Genomic DNA, 22,446 nt, shown 5'->3' with positions numbered 1-22,446 from the left:
GTCATCGCTATGCAAGTAGGTACTGGTCATCTGTGTATGTATGCCTATCTTAGCTGCACGGCGTGATCTTGTGATGCAAGTAGGTACTGGTTATCTATTTTATTTTATTTCATTTAAGTACTGCTTATGTATATTAGATCCGTGTTATCTGAGCCACACAATATGTCATCGCTATGCAAGTAGGTACTGGTCATCTGTGTATGTATGCCTATCTTAGCTGCACAGCGTGATCTTGTGATTCTAGTAGGTACTGGTTATTTATTTTATTTCATTTAAGTATTGCTTATGTACATTAGATCCGTGTTGTCTGTTTACAGCCATATGATGGGTTATGGTGGCTAATTTGTTTGCCTGCACATCCCGGTAGCATAAGTTTTTCTGCTTATCTGTTGTTCTTTATTTTGTCTGTTGTTGTCTTTTAAATGCATGTCCATGGGTGTTTCCTTACCTTGAGGGGCGGGGTTTTGTCCAATTGGCCAAATTAGGTCCTGGTGGTATATATTGAATCCTGACACCATAGCCCCTTATCCGCTGAAGAAGTCCTGTACCTTGGGACGATACGCGTGCGGGGGGCTTCCAATTTTGATGTCAGGACAGCCACCTACTTGGTATTTTATCGATATATGCTCATATTCTACGCACTAGGATATAGTGCCTCTTTTGTGAGTACTTTTATTTTAAATAAACTTATTGTATTTTGGTTACTATACGGAGAGCACTATGTGTCTACTTTATACTTTTTCATGCCATTCAACTACATGAGAGTATACCAGATGACCATCCGCCACTGAAAGTCGGTTTGGAGAAAAGGATCGACCGAGGAGGCACCGTTATCATCTTATAATACCCCCTTATTAAGAGGGACAGCGCATTCGACCTGCTGCTCACCCACAGGTCCATCTGCTAAGGTGAGCGGCTTGTACTTTTATCTAAGGATACTTGACTGTTTTATAAGGAGTCTTCATCCGATCACCTATTGAGGTTCCAGAAGTCACCCTTATCCTCTCTTCATTTTGATTAATTTTTTTTTTTTTTTTTTTTTTTTTTTTTTTTTTTTGGACTTTCATCATTTTGTTAGTAGCGCTGCACTGCTTTTTTTACAATCCTCTGCATTGTGTAAAAAGTCTGTTTGATCCTGTCTTCTCTGATCCTCTCCCTCTTCCACTGTCCCCAAACCATCCCCTGACAGAACAGAGGCTTGGGGGCACTCTGCAATGCTCAGTTTGGTGTATATTGTTAGAGAGTTTTTCTTTTCTTTTCTTGGTATTTCTTGCATGTGATCAGCACAGGGCCAATCAGCACTGTCCAGATAGAGGGTCAGGGGTCCTGCAGCCTCATAGGGCAATCAGGGGAGATTGAAAACTCCTCCAACAAGCTTTAACCAGTGCTCTACTGGATATGATTGAAGTCACAAGATTGCTATATAATGCTGATGAGAAAAGGTATTTAACAGTTTATATTTACTAAACTATTGCATTTCAACGTTCTGTGTATTGTGGGAGACCAGCTTTAGTGAATGCAGGATCCTGGGTTTTGTAGCACTTTATGCAAAGACTAGAGTCTTGTATTCCTCCACCTGTTAGCAGTTGCAGTACTACACACCAGTGCCGGCCCGTCCATAGGGGCGCCCGGGCGCCGCCCCCCATCACACAGTCAGTAAAAAAAAAAAAAAAAATTTTTTTTAAATCTGTCCCTTTAAGAAAAAAATTTTCCCCAAAAAAGGGCCTTATGTCCGCGCGCCGGACGCCGGGAACAGTCCTTTAGGAGTAGCGCCACGTCTGTGCAATCACGGGATTGCAGACGCGGCGCTACATTGGCACCAAAAATATGCCTTTGTGGCGCTCTCCATCGCGCCACTTGCTTCTGGCGCGATGGAGTGTATTGTTATGGCCGGGCGGGTGCATACACTGTCTGTGTGCACCCGCCCGTCTCTGTGCTCGTTCCGACGTCACTGGAAAAACCGGAAGTGACGTCGGGTCAGCTCGAGCTCACTGCGCCCGACCGAGGAACAGGTAAGCCTGCCTGTCTCACAGCAGCATTCAACCCCTCCCGTGATTTCCATTATCGTATGTCCACATTCGTATTTGTATTTGGTGGCCGCCCGACACCCCCCCTCCCCCGCGTATTCAAAGTTTTTTTTCTATTTAATACTCGGCGGCCCCCCCCCCCCGCTTATTCATAGTCTTTTTTTGCATTTACTATTTGTCGGCCCACCCCCCCCCCCCCCGCTTATTAAAACTCTTTTTTTTTTTATTATTCGGCGGCCCCCCCCACCCCCCGCTTATTCAGCGGCTGGCATCCACCCTCCACCCCCCCTGATTAATCCAATTTCTTTTTTATATATTTTTTTATATATTTTTTAATATTTAATATTCAGCGAAAATAATGCCAGGCAACAACCCCCCCCCCCCCCCCCATCAATGTTTTTTTTTTATTTAATATTAGTTAAATATATTAAGATTATTAACAGTTTATTTTTTATATTTGATTCAATTTAGCATTAAGTATAAAAAAAGTTTTTTTTTAAATAACTGGGGGGGGGGGGTGGTCTGGTGGGGTAGTGTTACCGCCCGCTGTAGTGTTACTTGTGCTGTAATGAATTTTTACATAGAAAATAAATGTTGTTAATAAATGGGTAAATGAATTATAAAAAAAAGATTTTTCCAATAACGGTTATTAAAAAAATCTTTTTTTTATAATTCATTTACCCATTTATTAACAACATTTCTTTTCTATGTAAAAATTCATTACAGCACAAATAGCGGGCGGTAACACTACCCCACCAGACCACCCCACCCCCCCCCCCCAGTTATTAAAAAAAAAACTTTTTTTATACTTAATGTGCAGGGAAAATATCGGCCGTCAACACCACCCCACCCCCCGCTTGCAAATTGTCCTGCGACTTGGGACTGGAAAGTTGCAGGATAAGTTGGACCCGATGATTTCCAATGAGAACTGTTCATATCTGTGCAACTTTGAAGTAGTCCCTGCATTACTTTTGTCCCACTTTGATGTGACTTGAGGTCCATAGACCTCCAGAATACATAGGCATTGCTTCAAATCGCTGCAAAATCGCACCAAAAAATTGTGGCAGAATCTTGCGACTTTCAGGCTAATGCAGTCTGAAAGTTGCACAATTCTACTGCAATTCTGATGTGACTTAAAGCAATGCCTGTGTATTCTGGAGGTCTATGGGACCTCAAGTTGCATCAATGTGGGACCAAAGTAATGCAGGGACTACTTTGAAGTCGCACAGATATGAACGGTTCTCATTGGAAATCATGGGGTACGACTTGTCATGCAACATTTAAGTCCCAAGTCGCAGGACAAGTAATTCCTGCAGTCTCTGGTAATCTTGTGCAGTATGTCCGCAGTCTCTGGTAATCTTGTGTAGTATGTCCGCAGTCTCTGGTAATCTCCTGCAGTATGTCCGCAGTCTCTGGTAATCTTGTGCAGTATGTCTGCAGTCTCTGGTAATCTTGTGCAGTATGTCCGCAGTCTCTGGTAATCTTGTGCAGTATGTCCGCAGTCTCTGGTAATCTCCTGCAGTATGTCCGCAGTCTCTGGTAATCTCCTGCTGTATGTCCGCAGTCTCTGGTAATCTTTTGCAGTATGTCCGCAGTCTCTGGTAATCTCCTGCAGTATGTCCGCAGTCTCTGGTAATCTCCTGCAGTATGTCCGCAGTCTCTGGTAATCTTCTGCAGTATGTCCGCAGTCTCTGGTACTCTTGTGCAGTATGTCCGCAGTCTCTGGTAATCTTGTGCAGTATGTCCGCAGTCTCTGGTAATCTTGTGCAGTATGTCCGCAGTCTCTGGTAATCCTGTGCAGTATGTCCGCAGTCTCTGGTAATCCTGTGCAGTATGTCCGCAGTCTCTGGTAATCTTGTGCAGTATGTCCGCAGTCTAATCTCCTGCCCATTTCGAGTCCTTCATTACTAACAGTGTCATATTTTAGTTTGTTTGCACCGATCTGTAAGGCTGCGCTATATACCATGATTTGTGATGCTGGGGCTATATACTCTGTGCTGTGACGCTGAGCTGTATACTCCTGACATTGAGTGGAAGCAAGTGGAATACAGGGGACGGAGTGGTGGATTCTATAAGGGGTGTGGCTTATGAGAAATGGGAGGGACCAAATGTGGAAGGGCGGGGTATTGCGCCCCCCTATCATAAAACTTCACCAGCCGCCACTGCTACACACACTGGATGAGTCTCCAGACTTCCTACTATATTTAAAGTATAACTAAAGGCAATTTTTGTTGAGTTGTGTATAGAGTGGAATTAGAACACTTGTCAGTTTTTATTGCTGTCTGTGCCCCCCTTAGGGAGATTCATCCTCTCTATTTGTCCTGTCCTGAAAGTGAAAGTAAAAGAAAATCCAAAATTTTCAGTTGTCCGCAGAAAAGTAATAGAGGGACTATTTTGCAATGGGGACACTAATTCTGGTGACCCAGGGGGGCCCAAGGGATTCCCTTTATTTGCAGGGTTTTCCTCTCACTTCCTGTTTTAGCTATGGGACAGGAAGTGAAATCTCCCCAATGGAATACAAATGGCGAAAAAATTTAAAATGAAAAAAATAAAAGTTTTGTCTATAGTTCTACATTAAGCATTCACAAAGCTCCTCAGAACTCTCCCATCCAGGCAAAGCTCCTCCCTAATACTTCAGTCCAGAATTCAGCTTCACTTTGCATGGGCAACTTCTCTGGCCAGACAGTGAAAGCTTTAGTCCTCAGGCTTGGGCCTACCCTTCTCCAGGCACATGTGTCCTCCCCTGGCAGCAGGCCTGGCAGGTCAGGAACAACAACACACACCCTCCCCAGGCAGAACATGGGAGGTAAGAGAGCTTCTAGAAGGTTCCCTACATTGTTTTACCTCTCCGGAGCATGCACTACTAGCAATAAACCTCTGAGTGGTTAGCCAGGTAGATAAAAATATGCATATCCCTGGCTATTTGCACCTCTAACACTCTAATCAGGGACACTCCCCAGCAGAAGGCAGAAGCAAAACAATAACCAGGGATTATGGAACAACCAAAATAAATCAGAACTATAATTTCAACACAAGCTAATAACAGCCCAGCCAATCACATTCATTCCCTTCTGCTTAGGGCAACGTGGCTACAAAGGATCGCTATGTTGGCATTTTTGTCCATTATAAAACCACTTGGCCTAAGAAATGGTTTAATTTTGTCAACAAAATGGAAATAAGACAAACCCCCTACATCTAGGCATACCATTGTAGCAAGATGTTCTGCATAAGGATGCCCTACTCTCTTTAGTTCCTCAATTGAAATTGTTTTGCTGGAGAAGTACATGTGCTTTGTCTTCCAGAGAGAGAAGTTTGGCATGATGTCAGTGCGTCCTCTGTCATGGAAGCCATTTTCTTTCCTCAAACCCACAGTGGAAGGAAAGACTATTGAGTCAACTATGGCCTGCTTAGGTAAGGATGGAAACATGCTTGTGAGGAAAAGATAGGCTGAGCTTAGGAACAGGTTCTTGTGGAGAAGGGGCAGACTAGGAATATTCCATATACAGTACCTCCGGTGTGTACCCAGTGATGGGAAGAAGGTGTTTCTTGGCATACCTGTCTGACTCAAGCCTGTACAGCAGTTGGATTGTGGAGCATCCCTCTTGACAGGTCACAGTAATTTGCCACAAGCAAATCTACTTAAAAGAGAAATGTGGGATTTAAAAAAAATAAACACTTATACACACCTAGGTGGATACAGCATTGATCCAATGCTACGTCTATCTTCCACTGGCTCCCCACTGAGAACTGAGTGATCAAAGGCTGCTCATCATTCAGTTCTTGGGTCCGCTCTGAGCAGTGAGCTGTGACTGTAAGTCGCCACTCTCTGCTCTGCCCCTCCAGTGGGTATTGCTCACCCGGATAGACCCCTCTCACCTGGCCTAGCAGCCGGAATGATGCACAAACTCGATAACAGTCGCTGCCACAGATTGATTGAGAGCAAATTGAACAGTCCGGAATCCTCTGCCACAGGAAGTAACACTTGAACTTCCAGCCGTACAGTTAAAGAACCTTTAAGCTGAACCGGTGAACTGTAGGACAACTGTAGGAGTTGTGGATCCCTCTTTAATAAGGTCATCAGGCCTATCCCAAGGGCTCCTCCAGGGCAGGTCCTCCCCTGGTTTCCTTTATTAAGTATAGCTTCCTGCACTTAGATGGACAGCTTGGGATCCCTCTTGATTCGTAGGCCCCAGTCAGAATAACTGGGCCTACTGGTAGGGGTGCAGCCTCGGGCCAACGTGGTCCCAGGGCTGAAAATCACACAACACATACCTCGCGCCAGGAGGGCCACGAGGCGAGGAACCCCAAAATATGGCATCTGCCTCTTAAGTATACCTTCCCGGCATGCACAACGGGGCACCACTCCCACTGGGCCGTTCTCCGAGGAAAGGTACTCAATAATCTATGGCTTGCCCGTGTTCCAACACTGGCATGTCAGAAGAGAGGCTAATTTAGTATAAATCATACAGTCTGAGCCAGGAGTCAAGTCCTGGGAAAAAAAGTGTGGGAACTCCCACCCAAGATCCACTCCCCCACCAAAAAAATTATACGCTCATATGCATAATTACTAAACCGCATGTTTTTTCGATCCACTGTACCCTAGTAATCCTTTATGTTACTGGCCGCTTTCTGTATATGGATTCATCGGGTAGTGTGCGGGTATTCCGTCACTTCCTCGATACCGCCAATGCTTTTGTCATTGTTCCCAGGAGACATTGCGGAGGTCTGCCGCGAGTTATCGCGGGATTTAGAAAGAAAGTTCTTTCATAAAGGATTACTAAGGTTTTTTGCCTGACAGTGACTCGAGCTGGGCATCGCCGCTTAGTGAAGGATTGGCTCGGATGGCTCGGCTGCTCTAGTCCTGCAAAGGGAACTGCGTTCCTGCTGTGAAAAAAGTGCAGGAACTCCGTTCCCACGCATTCCCGCAGGACTTGAGCCCTGGTCTGAGCCATGTTATCGGCTCAGACACCCACTAAATTTAACATAGCGCCCAGTATTTGGGAGCAGGGCACTACATATATATACTGTGTGTGTGTATATATATATATATATATATATATATATATATATATATATACACACACAGTGTATTTATATCAACATAATCACCAAAAATACAAAAGAACGCAATAAAACGTTAAAATATAGAAAGTCGATTGTAGATGTTCCCTGTCTTTGCAGCCCCAGCTGTAAATATAACATTTTTGAAAGCCAGCATTCCTTGGGGTTTGTGAGACAAAGCATGAAGACTGCATGCTTGGATATGGAACAAGCAGAGATCAGAAAAAGTTTTCAAAAGGAAAACAGCTAGAAGGCCAAAGTCTTGCACAGAACTACTGTGTATTTCATGCGTTGGGCTAAGAAATCATTATCTACTCAATGCTAGGAGTTTTCACAGATACGAGTTCTGTGTTGAAGCCACCGAGGATCTCGGCGGGCCAACTTTCCTCATTGAACAACGAGGAAATAGAGAACATGTTCTCTATTTGGCCCGACGAGTTCCTCGTCGGCTTCCTCGGTGAAAAGTGTACACACGACCGAGTTTCTCGGCAGAATCCAGCTCCGATCGAGTTTCTGGCTGAATTCTGCCGAGAAACTCGGTCGTGTGTACGGGGCCTCACATGTACCAACAATTTTAGCCACTTCAGCTCTTAAATTTCTACACTCTTCTTAGCCCAGAGTAATTTTACATTTTCACTATGGGCCTACTGATTCAGAAAAAATGTTGTCTATACCTAAAGCTTAAAGGGTAACTCTACTTTTGTTGACAAAAAAATATTCCTCTCTGGGTGATCTATTTACATTGCAAGGATTTAAAAAAAAAATGTTGCAGAGTTCTACCCTTTTGTTCATCTGAAGAAATCCCTGTGTGTGTCCATGTGGTAAGTGAGTCTAATGGGAGCAGTTTCATAATTATCAACCAACGACTGCACCTGCAAGGCTCTAATGAGAAAAATTGCAGGGTCTGTATCCCTTTAGACGTGATTTCCTATTGGGAATAAACATTTTTTCTACTTTGCTATTTTTTTCCAATGAAAGTAAAGTTCTTTTTTAAAATGACCAAAAAAAAAAAAAGAAAAGATAAGCACAAGTGACATTACTTACTTTCAGTGTGGTGTGTCTCTTTTGGCAGGCAGTCTGCATCCAGGGCCAATCCCTTACATGTGATCACTGCATGCAGTAAGCTGCGAGAGCCAGCAGCCCCCCATTGCTTTCAATAGCTGCCAGCAATGGCTGCCTACTTACAGCTAATTGCAGGAACCCCCACTGCCATTCTTGCATGTAATGACAGGTAGGGTGTATTCGCAAGTATGAATGCACATTTGTGGTGCCCTCTGAAGAGCGATCTGTGTCGGGATTGCTGTTCAGAGAACATTTGAGAGGTAGTGAGGAGACCTTACACAAAAAAAATTATATATATAGCGCTATCACTTACATGCAAGCATGTATGGTATCAGCCAAGGCTGCAACTGGGCTCCAGAATAAATCCTCTTTAAAAGAGAAGTATGTTTTGTTTTTTGTTTTTTTTAGATTTATACTGACCTAGGTGGATGCAGAATCAGAACGATGCTGCAGCTGTCCCCCAGAATCTTTGCACTGAGAACCGATCCACCAAAAACAGCAGATGGCCCGGTTCTCTCTTCTCCCCGAGCAGAGAGCTGCTGACTGTCAGTCAGCATCTTTCCTCTGCTCCTCTACACTCACTGGAGTGCTGGGCTGTGGAGGGACGGGTCTCTATATACTACTGTGCTCCTTCTCATAATTCTGACTCATACCCCCTTCCTGTAATGGAGCACGGAAGCCATACTATGTGTACACAGCTTCATCTTATAATACATATGAATGGGGTGGCCATCTTGCTACACGCGCAGTGTAATAAATGGAGTACAAATACCTGTTGTGTTGCTCATTTTGATAGTATATAGTTTTATAGAGTGAAGTGACAAAATATTACCGGTATGTGAAAACAATAAAGTGAAATTAAATGAGAAATCACAAAAAAGTAATTTACTATGAAACTCAGGTGAATATGTAAGAAATCGTCCCTTTAGGAGCAAATGTCATATAATGTAATATAATAAAGTATGCGTATTTCTTTTGGTGCTTTACCCTATAAAAGTATATTATTTAAGAGGTTTATGTATAATGACCTGAGTTGCTAGCTGCCAACATTATTCACTCTAGTGCTGATTTCTACTGTAGCACTCTTGTCCTAAACAGGGCTGCTAGTAAATTTAGTTGTGCTAGGTGGTAACTAGCCCGGCTAATTTGTAGTTTGAACAATGGATTTCTCCTAAGCTAGAGTGGAACTGTAATTCTCTCTTTTGTCAATAGGTGGCACTGTTACCTTTGGCAATAGTATGATAATTCAGGTAATCTGGCTTCTTTCCCCCAAGGTTGTGGCCTGGGTTGGTGTTTGTGGATCAGCAGCCGAGGAGCAGGCCTGAAGCCTGAGGCCTAGCCACGTGTAAAGGGGCTCAGCCACGAGGGGAGCCTGATTAATGCCAGGAGGCATAGGAGATAAATTTGCCAGAGAGTCAACCACTCTTGTTGCCAGAGGCAGATGTCAAAGGGATGGAGTTTTGAAGGAGTACCAGAGCAGGCTCTTCATTAGCCGGGGACTGTGAAATGTTGGGAAAGCTTCAGGAGAGAGCTCATCCAAGACATACAGATGGTAACTATGAGTAAAGCCTGAAGGAGTACAGCGGATAGCTTTAAGTAAAGCTTGAAGAGAAGTACAGTGGGTAGCTGTGAGTAAAGCTTGAGCCATCCAGCGGGTAGCTGTGAGCCTGAGAAACCCAGCGGGTAGCTGTGGGTAAAGCTTAAAGAATACAGCGGGTAGCTGTTGGTGCAGTTTGAGAGGTCCAGCAGGAAGCTGGGAGCTAAGCTTGAGGATCTAGTGTGGGATACTGTAAGTGAAATTGTTGCTATAGGAGTAGTGGCTACAAGATACAGATCGCTGCATTCAGCTTAAAGGCCATTTTTCTGTATTGCTGTTTGTCTAGTTCTATTTTTGTCCAAGGAGTCTGACAATTTGCTATTGCATTTGCCTAACGGTGTCCTGTGCCCTATCCCTCTCTCCCCCTGTTCTTGTTAAGAGAAATACAACTCTTTGTTAATTTTTAAAAGTGACTAGCGCCCATCTTTCCACCTTGCACTACACCCACCATGCCTAGTAACCCTAAGAAGTAACCCTAAAGAGGAATGTCAGCCCTCCCTGACTCTGGGGGTCACCACTAGGCCCCTTTAGATCGGGGAGATCACTACACTACTTTGCATACAATTTTGATAGTATGCAATGAAGATTATGGTCTCTATCTAGGCAAAGTAATTTGTGTATGCGCTCTCCACTCTCGCAGATTCGCTGTAGGGTACAAATTCTGTCTTAAAGCGGAGTTCCGGACACAATTTCACTTTTTAAATATAAATACCCCTGTAATACACAAGCTTAATGTATTCTAGTAAAGTTAGTCTGTAAACTAAGGTCCGTTTTGTTAGGTTGTTACAGCATTTAGACACTTTATAAAATAGAAATTGACTGGGGCCATCTTAAGTGTGGGCATCATGAAGCCAGACTGTATGACTTCCTGGATTTCAGCCTTGCAGATCTCGCACATGCTCAGTGCTGCACAAGCAGTGTAATAGGTTTCAGATCAGGTTTCAGCACCTGTACTGTCCAAGTCACATGATTCTTCGAGACTGGGGAGTGCACAGACTCCTGGAAAGTTACACCCACTACATTCCCAGGAGTCTGTGCGGTGTAGGTTAGGAAGCTTAAGCACTTAGGTGCAGGAAGAGGGAAGATTAACTATTCTGCCTAGCAACAACACTTTGAAGGCATCTAAAAAAAAAAAAAATTTCTTAAAGGACTAATGACATTTTTTAAAACTACTGATGTAATGTTATATTTATGGGTGGAACTCCACTTTAAATACTAAATGTTGTTTAAAGAGGTAAAAGACACAAAATGAAGCCCTGAATATGATGTAAACCTAAAAAATTTGAGTTAGGACTGCAGATAATACTCGGGTGCCTTGTCGTGGATTCTGCAGCTTACACGTTTATTTGCAATTGTGTGCAAACTAAACCCCTGTTTTTAACGTGAACTGTTAGACAGGACAATTCGGTTTGTTGCAGGATGGTTGGTGAGTTTATCTGAGTATTGTTCTTTGTTTTTGTTTGACATGCGTCACTCTTCCATGTGCTCCCTGCTATTAGGCCAGTTATAGGTGGGGGCAGTTGCCGTTTGTTTGTACTGATAATTATGGCTCCCCTATATGTATACGTAAGTCCTAAAAAAAAAATGGTGATACTAAAAAACAGAGTACTCCTACTGCGCTATTAAAAATGAAAAATAAATAAATAAAAAATAAAGTAAATATAAAAATAAGATATATATATATATATATATATATATATATATATATATATATATATATATATATTAAATAAAGATGGACAAGAAAAAACCCTATATAGGGAGACACACAAGATGAATTTATAATTTAACATTTATTAATTAATCAGATTATAGTATATCAATCCTGTGTGTCTCCCTTCATTTTTATTCTTTATTTTCCATTTTTTCATTTTAATAGCTCAGTAGGAGTGTAACCATTTTGTTTGGTGATATTTCACTTTGCAAAGTTTGCCCAAACCAATCACCCCCAACTTGCCCAATTACTTTCAAGAACAATGGAAAAAATCCAAAAAAAATCTGCATATTTGATTACAAATTATTGAATTATGAAAGTCAACCTTATTCACTAAGCTCTGGGGAAGTCCCATGAAAAGGTCAACTTCCCTTGCAAAATAAACAGTCTTTTTTTGCCTTTAGTAAATCAACCTGGCTACTGTATTTGCATGTTATAAGAGATAGAACAAGACCAGGGATCATATGACCCCTGTTTATTTTAGTATCCAATACCTTATCACATGGAGCTGACTCGCTCTCTCAGTGAGGAATATGTCTGTTGATTCCCGTCGAGCAGGCAGATAGCTGGTCCATGTCCACTCCTCCTATGCAGAGCGGACACAGACACAGCCCGCTCTCCTCTGTGGGCGGTCAGATATAAATGGATCATATAAATAAAAATGCACTGCGCTTGAGTTTTAGTAACAAAAAGATAGCAGCTAGCATGTATTGCGGGTAACAATCAAAAAGAATAAAAAGGAAAATGCAGTGTATATAAAGTTCATTAACAAAAAAAAAGTCCACAGCTCCCGGGGAGCACCCGAGGTGTATTATGCACATGACTTGCAGGTGAAATATTGATCCTCCACCACAGCAAAACAAGCCTCTTACTCTTAGGGGTAGACTACTAAATTATAGGTGGTCTGTAGCGCTCAAGCACCCATCATCACTTAATACTGCTCACCGAGGATTGCACAAGCATGCATCAAATCCTGTTGTCCCTTCTGAGAGTGTTGCTCCTCAGGTTTAAATGTGCTTTGAAGCAGTCCTGGCTCTCAAGCTCTGCAGGGCATCCAACTTCATCAGCTTTAGGACCGCCTGTCCGTTTACACTTGACTGCCATCCGATCTGATCTGCCAGATCCCCATCTGTCTGTTTTTAGCAGACGGGTTCAGATCGGATGTTGATGGGTGCAAGGCTGTATCCTGGCCTAGGCCAACAAGGCCCAGGCCTAGGGCAGCACTTTGCAGGGGGGCAGCACGGAAAGAGTCTCTGCCGGCTTGCACTACACTGTTAGTGTAACACAAGCTGCTTCTAATTTTGACTGTCCTATCATCCTGGACCACAAACCTTCCTCACTGTGCTATATGTTTTCTGCTGCACCATTGGCATGGTTATATCTTCTTAGTCCTCTCCATAAAAGTATCAGAAATTTGTACTTAAAGTAAAACTATAGGCAACACTTTTTTTTTAAATTTTGGATAGAGTAAGGAAGGGTTATAGCCCCTGTCAGTTTATTTTTTACCATCTCCGTCCCATTGCAGAGATTTCCCTTCATTTCCTGCCCCATAGCCAAACAAGAAGTGAGAGGAAATCTATGCAAATTAAGGGAATCCACCCCCCCCCCCCCAGGCCCTAAGAACTAGTGTCCCCACTCAAAAATTTCAGGACAGGTCTTAAACAGAAAGGGGCGTGGCCTTGACAGGAAGGGGTGGCTCATATTTAAATTAGGGGATGCACGAGCTTAGTCAGGCCTAGGGCAGCACGAAACCTAAATACACCACTGGGTGGGTGTCAACTGACACATGTCTATCAATAAGCCTGTTCATACAGTATATGAGCATATTCTGCTCCAGTTTACAAGTAGATCCAGATTTGTGCAGAGACTAACAAATGGCGGTAAAGAATCAATGTAGCATGGTGGGACGCAAGCAGACTCTTCTATTATCCTAACACGTGGCACTGCTGTATGTATACTGTAAGTATGCACACGGATCATAGACGTGTTGTACATTTCATATACTGTATGTGTTTTTACACTTCTTTATCTTTTTATCTTGTACCAGGTGTTGGGACCATGATACACAGTCAAAGAAAGAACAATAATTAAAATAGGTGTCTACTGAAATTTGACCTTGGTTCTGACAAATGTTAACCACTTCAGCTCCGGAAGAGTTTACTTTACTTTAACTGACAAGTGCGATCCCACAAATAGAGCTTTCTTTTGGTGGTATTTGATCATCTCTGCGTTTTCAATTATTAGCGCTATAAACAAAAACTACCGACAATTTTGAAAAGAAAAAAAGCTAATTTCTTCATCAATTTAGGCCAATATGTATTCCGCTTCATATTTTTTGGTAAAAAAAATCCCAATAAGCCTATGTTGATTGATTTACAAACTATTGGATATATTTATGAAATTTAGATTTTTTTTTACTAGTAATGGCGGTGATCTGCGACTTATATCGGGATTGCCATATTGCGGCGGACAAATTGGACACTAACTGACACTTTTGACACTTTTTTGGGGACCAGTGACACTAACACTGTGATCGGTGCTAAAAAAATGCAATGTCACTGTACTAATGACACTGGCTGGGAAGGGGTTAACAGGGGCGATCAAAGGGTTATCTGTGTGCCTAGCCAGTGTTTTACTGTAGTGTGGGAGGTGCTTTTACTAGGCGAAGGCATAGATTTGTGTCCCTGCTTTGCAGGAACACAGGATCCATCCCTTCCTTACTGATAGAATGGCAATCTGCCTTGCTTGCGTAGGTAGATCGCCGTTCTCTCTGTGCACCGAAACAATTAGCTGATCATCTCCTGCAGTGTAGAATCACAGCGGGAACGCGCCGTCGGCAGAGTGCACTCGCACCTGATACCCAGAAGTACATGATCACGTATATATACGTGATCCTGCACAGCGTGACCACCTTGTAGCAGTAAAACTCCTATAGGGCAGTCGAAAACTGATTTAGAATTTGGAATCGAGACCCTAAAGGGACCTGCTGCTTTCCTTCTGATATTATTTCTACCTTGCTGTTATTCTGAGTCATTTGCTTCATACTTTCCCAGTCATTGATGTGGGACCTATTTGCATATTATGCAAATATAAGATTTATAAAAACTAATATAAGAATTTTTTACATTTTTTTATTTTATTTTATCAATGATATGCACTCTCAGACAACCTAATTATTTTATTGTGAAACTAGAATTAGGCACAGCAGCCACAAACATTACATAGTATACCGACATATTTACATTATATTTTTATTTAGTGTTGTCGGCATTTGTCAGCCATCCATTGTGTCCTGTCAAAATCAAGTCCTGGGTAAGGTGAAGAGACGGCATACAAGGTATTTTCATACTCGTGCCTGGTAGCCATTAACCTTCATGCTTACCACCATAATAAAATTACTGATCATAAACATAAGATCTTGCTGGTGGAAAGATGCAAGTATGATCTGTAAGGTATACATACAGTATATATGCACATACTGTACATACGTGTAAATTACTGACCTCAGATTTTTCTTTTTGGATTCTACAGATCTGAATGCAGCATAGTTTTACTGGTCTTTATGCACCTTATGCATGGGCCCATAAAAACAATAAAGTTGCATTCAGAGCCGCCATAAAAAAAAATAAAAAAAAGTCTGTACTGATGAAAGCGAGATTTTATTTATGATTGTGTGCATGAGCTCTTAGAAAACTTACATAATATATATTTGTACACACATGTGGACAAGGTGGACTGCTGTTGATTAATGGAGTGGCTTTGCTATACTTGCCATCTGTGTTTTTATATTATCCCATATTTAATTTCCTGTTTCATCTATTGGGTAGTATTGCGGTAAATAGATCGCATCATGTTATGCCATGTATTTAATGTTTCTCCGGGATTTCAAAATGAAAAATAACATACAGATATTGGCCCGTATTCACAAAGCACTTGCGCCGACATATCTCGAGATATGCCGCGTAAGTGCAAATATGCGCCGTCGTATCTGTGCGCCGTGCCCACAAAACTAAGATACGCCAGAAAATAGGCTTCATCCAACCGACGTAACTTGCCTACGCCGGCGTAGAGTGGGCGCATATTTACGCTGGACGTAGTTGGCGCTCCCATTGATTTTCTATTCACATATGCAAATGAGGGAGATACGCCGATTCACGAACGTACGTCCGACGCAGTGCGCGTAAAGTCATACGTCCGGCGTAAAGTTATGTCCCATAAAGGAGGTGTAACTCAGCAGCATCCATGCAAAGGGCTGCACCGGGGAACTCAAGCCGAGCTATTTTACGTAGTTTACGTAGGACGTGAATATGACTAGGCGTAGGTTACGTTCACGCCGTAGGCAGTGATCCGACGTATCTTATGCAGTTGTTCCGACGTGATTGTGAGCATGCGCACTGAGATGCGCCCATGGGAAGGCGCATGCGCAGTTGGCGATACGTATCTGTCTGTCGCTCAGCCCATCATTTGCATGGGGTCACGCCTCATTAGCATGGGTCACGCCCACTTCCACTTACCCTGACTTATGCCTTGGAAACCCAGCGCAGATTTAGAGGCACTGGCTTTGTGAATTCAGTGCTTGCCTCTCTGCGCTGCGTCGGCGTAGTGTAAAGGAGATACGCTACGGCGGCATAAATATGCGCCAGTGACTGTGAATCCAGGCCATTGTGTCTAGCTTTTTGTGACCTTTACACATTTGTCATCAATAATGGGTAGAGTATGGCCCCAGTACACTACTGTAGGAGTTTAATAAAATAACACAAAGAAAAGTATGCAGCAGGCTGTGATCCATGTAATGCAATCAACAACCATTGTTAGAAACAAATGAAAATGTGATTGTTTGCTCTGGACTAATACACTTGTCATGTTATAATTTCTCTCTTTTGGTAACACTGAATCTGCAATGTTTTCTGTGTTTTTATTTTCCCTTGTGAACTGGTAGGCAAACATCCTCGTTATGAATGAATGAATGACTAAATCGCCTCAAAGGCTTCTGCTTGAATATTTATTTGTCTCTTTTTCTTGTATGTCACGATAACTATATTTATCTTCTTGGGACTTTAGCTTTCTCATATTTTATTCATTTATCTTTCCTCACACGTGCCCCTCCCATCCACAGTTTGAACCCATTAGGGGTGGATGGGTGGTCCGGAGGTGGTCACGCATGTTCACTTCATAAAATCTGTCTCTCTTTGAAAAAAGTTTGGACACCCCTGCAATAGAATTTCAGACTGAGTGGGAAGGTACAATATAACAAGTATTTTAAATGCTAGAAGTCTCATGGTACCAGCAAAAATAGCAAAATTTCTCCCTACTTATCCAGATACTTGTTTTCGTGGCTGCACATCTCCAGGTACTCACTTACACATCTGGTGGGAATGTCGAATAGCTCAAAAGTTTTGGATCAAAATATTCAATATGGCCTCTACTGCCCTGGAAATCTCAATATCGCCCGACCCTGCCGTAGCACTGTTAAACCTTAAGCCCCCTGAACTCACTCGGACTCAATTCCAGCTACTTGTTTATCTGACAACTTCGGCTAAACAAACCATAGCTAAGGCATGGAAATCTCAAACGCTCGTTGTGGCTGAGGCTAAACACTGAATGAATAGAGCCCCTGTCTTTCACAAAATTTCGGCTATTGAGAATGATACTATTAAAAATTTCTATAAAATTTGGTAACCGTGGGTTAATCATTACCTACCTTCCAATTTTGATCAATCTTTGTTGATGCCTTGCTAATGATTTCTTAATTTTTCCTTTTTTTTTGCGCCATTTTTTTTATTTTTCTTAGTGTGTTTTTTTTTGTTTTTTTTTCTTGAGGCTGGGGTCGGATCACCTTCGGGAGAGAATCCTACTCTTATCTTCCCTTCTTCTTTCCTCTTCTTCTTTCTCACTTCTTCCTTTGCTTCTTTTCTTAGCAATTTCCTTTTTTTTTCTGCTTATTATTCATCAACAAATACATTTGGGATTTTTTCTCTCTTGTTTTTTCTACAGTTGTCTGCATATATAATTTAGAGTTTGGACTATTGACCTAATAGATTCCTTTATTAATACGACCCATGTTTTTAGGGTCAGTTCAGGTATTTCAGAAACAACGCACAGGAGATGTATGCTCTTTTTCTTGTATGTCACAATAACTATATTTATCTTCTTGGGACTTTAGCTTTCTCATATTTTATTCATTTATCTTTCCTCACACCTGCCCCCTCCCATCCACAGTTTGAACCCATTAGGGGTGGATGGGTGGTCCGGAGGTGGTCATGCATGTTCACTTCATAAAATCTGTCCCTCTTTGAAAAAAGTTTGGACACCCCTGCAATAGCATTTCAGACTAAGGCCCCTGTACACACGACCGAGTTTCTTGGCAGAATTCAGCCAGAAACTCGATGGGAGCCGTATTCTGCCGAGGAAACCGGTCGTGTGTACACTTTTGGCCGAGGAAACCGACGAGGAACTCGTCGAGCCAAATAGAGAACATGTTCTCTATTTCCTCGTTAGTCAATGGGGAAACTTTGCTCGCCGAGATCCTCGGTGGCTTCACAAGGAACTCGACGAGCAAAACGATGTGTTTTGCCCGTCGAGTTTCTCGGACGTGTGTACGGGGCCTGAGTGGGAAGGTAACAAGTATTTTAAATGCTAGAAGTCTCATAATTGCACTCTCTTTCAGCTTGTAATTACATGTCTCTAGTGCTGTAGAGTACGCAGAGAAGATCCTTCTAATAGTATAAGGCTACCCCTTCCCATTTCCCTTTTCGTCTTGGCCATTTTTCAGAGAATATGAATAATAACACACAAACATTTCTTTCACCCATGGTTAGTGTCTGGCTGAAGCCATTTATTATCAATCAACTGTGTTTACTCTTTTTAAATCATAATGGCAACAGAAACTACCCAAATGACCCTTATCAAAAGTTCACATACCCCATTTCTTTATACCGTGTATTGCCCCCTTTAACATCAATGACAGCTTGAAGTCTTTTGTGGTATTTGTGGATGAGGCTCTTCATCTTCTCAGATGTTAAAGCTGCCCATTCCTCTTGGCAAAAAGCCTCCAGTTCCTGTAAATTATTGGGCTGTCTTGCATGAACTGCAAGTTTTGAGATCTCCCCAGAGTGGCTCAATGAGTGGCTCAAGCCAAACACTAACCATGAGTGAAAGAAAAGTTTTTGTGTTATCATTCATAGTCTCTGAAAAATGGCCAATAAATCATAAATTCTGCCAGGGTATGTAAACTTATGAGCACAACTCATATATCTATCTATAAATATATATATATATATATATATATATATATATATATATATATATATATATATATATATATATATATATATATATACTGTATATATTATAAATGTTAAAAAAAGTATTTGTTTTTATATTGTCTTTTTTTACATTTGAAATATTCTCGTGAAATTGCCTTGTTCTATAATTGGCATAATTTCACATAAGATCAGAATACATTTTTTGGTTTTGCACATGAGAGCACATTGCACATAACATTGTAAAATTGTTTAGATAAAAACAAAATAGAATTTGGTATACTGTAAATTGCTTCAGATCTACAAGACAATGGTTGAGTTAAAGAACGGCCTGTTCAAACTAAGAAAATACTTTTGTTCCCTTTACCATTGCCAAACTATTCAAGGGAGCTTAGATTATGTCATCAATTGCAGCCTCAAGAGAGACCAACTGCTCCTTCTATATACAAGTTTATAATGGTTTGTTGTCCTTAGTCCAGATATTCATTGACAATATATAGTTATAGTCTGTCACCATTTAAAATACAGAACATATAACTAACATTTACCTTTATTTTTGTCTTTTATGGTTATATAACATTATATTTTATAACTCAAGGTTTACTGTATAATATGATTCATATGCTATTCACAACATTGTACATGTTGAAATGTATCATGTCTGTTATCAATAAAACATATTGATACAAAACTAAGAAAATAGTTGTGACGGACAGTTATGCTTAAAAAAAAATAATTGAAAAATGCCCTGCTCAACTTACTGACCAGCCTGCAACCAACCAAATTATCCTATCCAACAGTTTGCGTTAAAAACTTGGGTTTAGTCTGCACACATTTGCAAATACAAAAGGCTGGCCGTTAAATTGAGCAGGGAATTTCTTTGGTTTTGTTTTGCATGTGTCGCCCTTCCATGTGCTCCTTTCTGCAAAGGCCAGTTATAGGTGGGGACAGGGGCCATTTGTTTGTATAGTTATGCTTTAGCAGGATGATTCTGAATTGCTCTGAGAATCAAATATATTTGGAAGCATAGCTTCTGTACAAATAAAACCATTCAATGAACAAAGATCAGCCTTGGTGGAGTGTGAGATCATCTGTCAACAGATGTTTGGGATCTATTGTACAAGTTACTTGTAACAGCAGGTGCTGCTGAAAGATACAGAATAGTGTGCACCATCTGAACCTGGGGGCATGCATGAATACTCAGTAATTCACAGAGGTCTGACATAGTGCATCCTGAATGAGGAATAATACATTCGTGTCACAATAAATATTCAAGCATGACAAGCTTGGTAGCTCACTAACTTACACCTTCTAAGCTTCCAATGGTTCCTTGTGAACCTTCTATCCCATTGTCCAGTGATGGTGATTATTATATGTTTGGATAATAATCAAATAGTGAATGGGCTACAAGTGTCACAACAGACAACACTGAGACCCCAAAGTTATCAAATTCTTAATATTCTAGTTGGCAATCTTATTCTTGATACCCAATGCATATAAATATCTTGAGGAACGGTTTTATAATTCTTAGTGCACTGTAAAGTTTATGTATTATAGGTACTTAAGTCTCCAGATGCCATCTACCCAAACTGATTTTTTGCTTTCAAGTTGATGGGGACAGCCTGTGCCTAAAATTCTACACACATTTTCTGCACTTTCAGCACTGCAAGTTTTTTTGCATTTTTTTGCCAATTGTTGTTTATTGCTTTTTGCATCAAGATGGACTCTCACAATCAGCAATAGCTTGTTTGGGAAGAAACAATCATTAAAGTGATAGATGCTAGATCTTGAAATTATAAAGTCACAAAGGTATCATAGTATATGCAGACTACATCCTATACCAATAACAATATGAGTTGTTCTGGGTACATTCCATCTTTCATATCTTAGCTATTTGCACATACAGTACTCACCCTTGACTGTGATGGCTGTCCTCATACTCAGTGCCCTCTTCACCAATATCAGGCAGGGTAAACAGCATGGACTTGGTGTTCCAACCAGAAACTGAAGACTCCGGAATATGCCTTGGTGATCGATTAGAGTGGTTAGATTGACTTGTGGTTATTACTGGATTGCTAGCTGGGCGAACCAGGATAGTAGTCAGCATTGTTGGAGATGAAGTGGTCGTCTGGGGCCCTGTCCATTGTTCCTCTTGAACTTGTTGTAATGGTGGTAACACGCTAGCAGCAGCTGAGTTTAAAGTTTGGGGTTTTGTTGAATGAGATGGGCTACTTGGTGCAGATATCCCATTTGTATGAATGGTGGACTTTCCGGAGGGAACTCGAGAAAGGGAAGAAGCTGAAGTACTAAGAATATGCAATGGAGAAGGTGGTGCAGAAAGTAAAAGGAAAGGCGTTTTTGGAGCCAAAGAAGTGACAGTGTTGGAACCTTGAGAAAATGGGTTGCTGCTTGGCCCAGAATTTAAAGGAGAAACTGATGATTTGAAAAATTTAGCAAATACAGTTCCCAGATCCAAAACTGCCACCTTCATGTCTTTTCAGCTGACAATAAAAATATAAAAGTCTGCAAATACAGGTAAGTAAATTAGGAGAAACAGTATTAAAGTTCTGTAAAGTCCTGCTCATCCCCACCAGCAAAACGTAACTGCCAGAGATGGAATACAAAGGGAAATATCTGAAAGTAAATACTGTTACGAAAAAGACTAATTTCTTTCAAATGCAATTAAGCCAGTGCATTCACTACATCTACAAAGTCTCTAGTCCACAGATGTACAGCTAAACTTACTACAAAGCTTGTACTATAAGAAGGAAAACTGCATATGTGAAATCCCGACAGAAAGGAGAAAGCTGCGTGTTTATGTCTTGATTCAGTGGCTTGGAGCAGCTGACATAAGAGTAGAAGGGGCGGGAGGTTGCTATGATAAACAAAAAAGGGAGAGACCTGTGACTGGGCCTTTTCAGCTCGGAGGCTTGGAAGCTTTCACCCTGAGAGACAAGGAAGAAAACAGATTAGTCACAGTATTGTACTCACAGAGCCAACCAGAGCGCAGACAAAGACAGGGGCGATGGACAGATTTACCTGGCTGCTTTAAATTTCAAAAGGAAGTTGCTTATTGTATTGTATAGTGCAAAGAACAGCAATGATATGCAAATATGAACTAACTGTAATCATTATTCTTTCACCGATCATACAAGAGTATGCTAAAAGAAGATTGTTTGCAATGGGCTATTGCATTCTTCTCATTGTCAATCCCCAAATTAGGACCAATTTAGAACAGAAACTGCATTTTTGACTGCATGTTTACATGCATTTAAAGCGCGTTTGACACATGCTTGCTGCACACTTGATGTGCACTTGGATGCATTTGGTATGCGTTTTGAGCTGCGTTTGCAGTGCATTTTTCTATAAGTTTTTGGGCCCGGCATTCTTGGCTTAAAGTGGCATTGTGTGGTGCATTTAAAGCGCGTTTGTAGCGCGCAAAAAAGCAGCATGCTCTACTTTTTTTTATCTGCACTCAACTGCACTGCAATGATGTGAACTATGCCCATAGGATTACCTTGATTTTGGGCTGCCTATGCATTTGGAGTGCAGTTCAAAATGCATCCAACTTCATTTGGTGTGAAAGGGCCCTTACTGTATAAGGTGCAATTGCTTCTTGAATGTGTCTTTGCCATAGGATGGAGGTAAGCAGTTAAGCAGTCTGTGGTTTCCCTGCTGTATGGGAATCAAGGGCCAGATTCACAGCCAGGCGGCGCAGCGTAA

General features: G+C 41.5%; 1 protein-coding gene across 1 annotated transcript in view; it reads right to left on the bottom strand.

Moving 5' to 3' along the window:
* FAM149A (family with sequence similarity 149 member A) overlaps nt 1-21,583 on the bottom strand; it is a 137,483-nt gene extending 115,900 nt beyond the window's left edge. Inside the window, exon 1 of the mRNA XM_040334356.1 lies at nt 20,637-21,583. Coding sequence (XP_040190290.1) covers nt 20,637-21,214 — 578 coding nt within the window. The 5' untranslated portion in view covers nt 21,215-21,583. The remainder of the gene's footprint in view (nt 1-20,636) is intronic.
* Between the last annotated feature and the right edge of the window lie 863 nt (nt 21,584-22,446).

The sequence above is a fragment of the Rana temporaria genome, chromosome 1 (genome assembly GCF_905171775.1).
Source record: "Rana temporaria chromosome 1, aRanTem1.1, whole genome shotgun sequence".
Lineage (NCBI taxonomy): Eukaryota > Metazoa > Chordata > Amphibia > Anura > Ranidae > Rana > Rana temporaria.
This window is presented reverse-complemented; position numbering and strand designations above follow the sequence as displayed.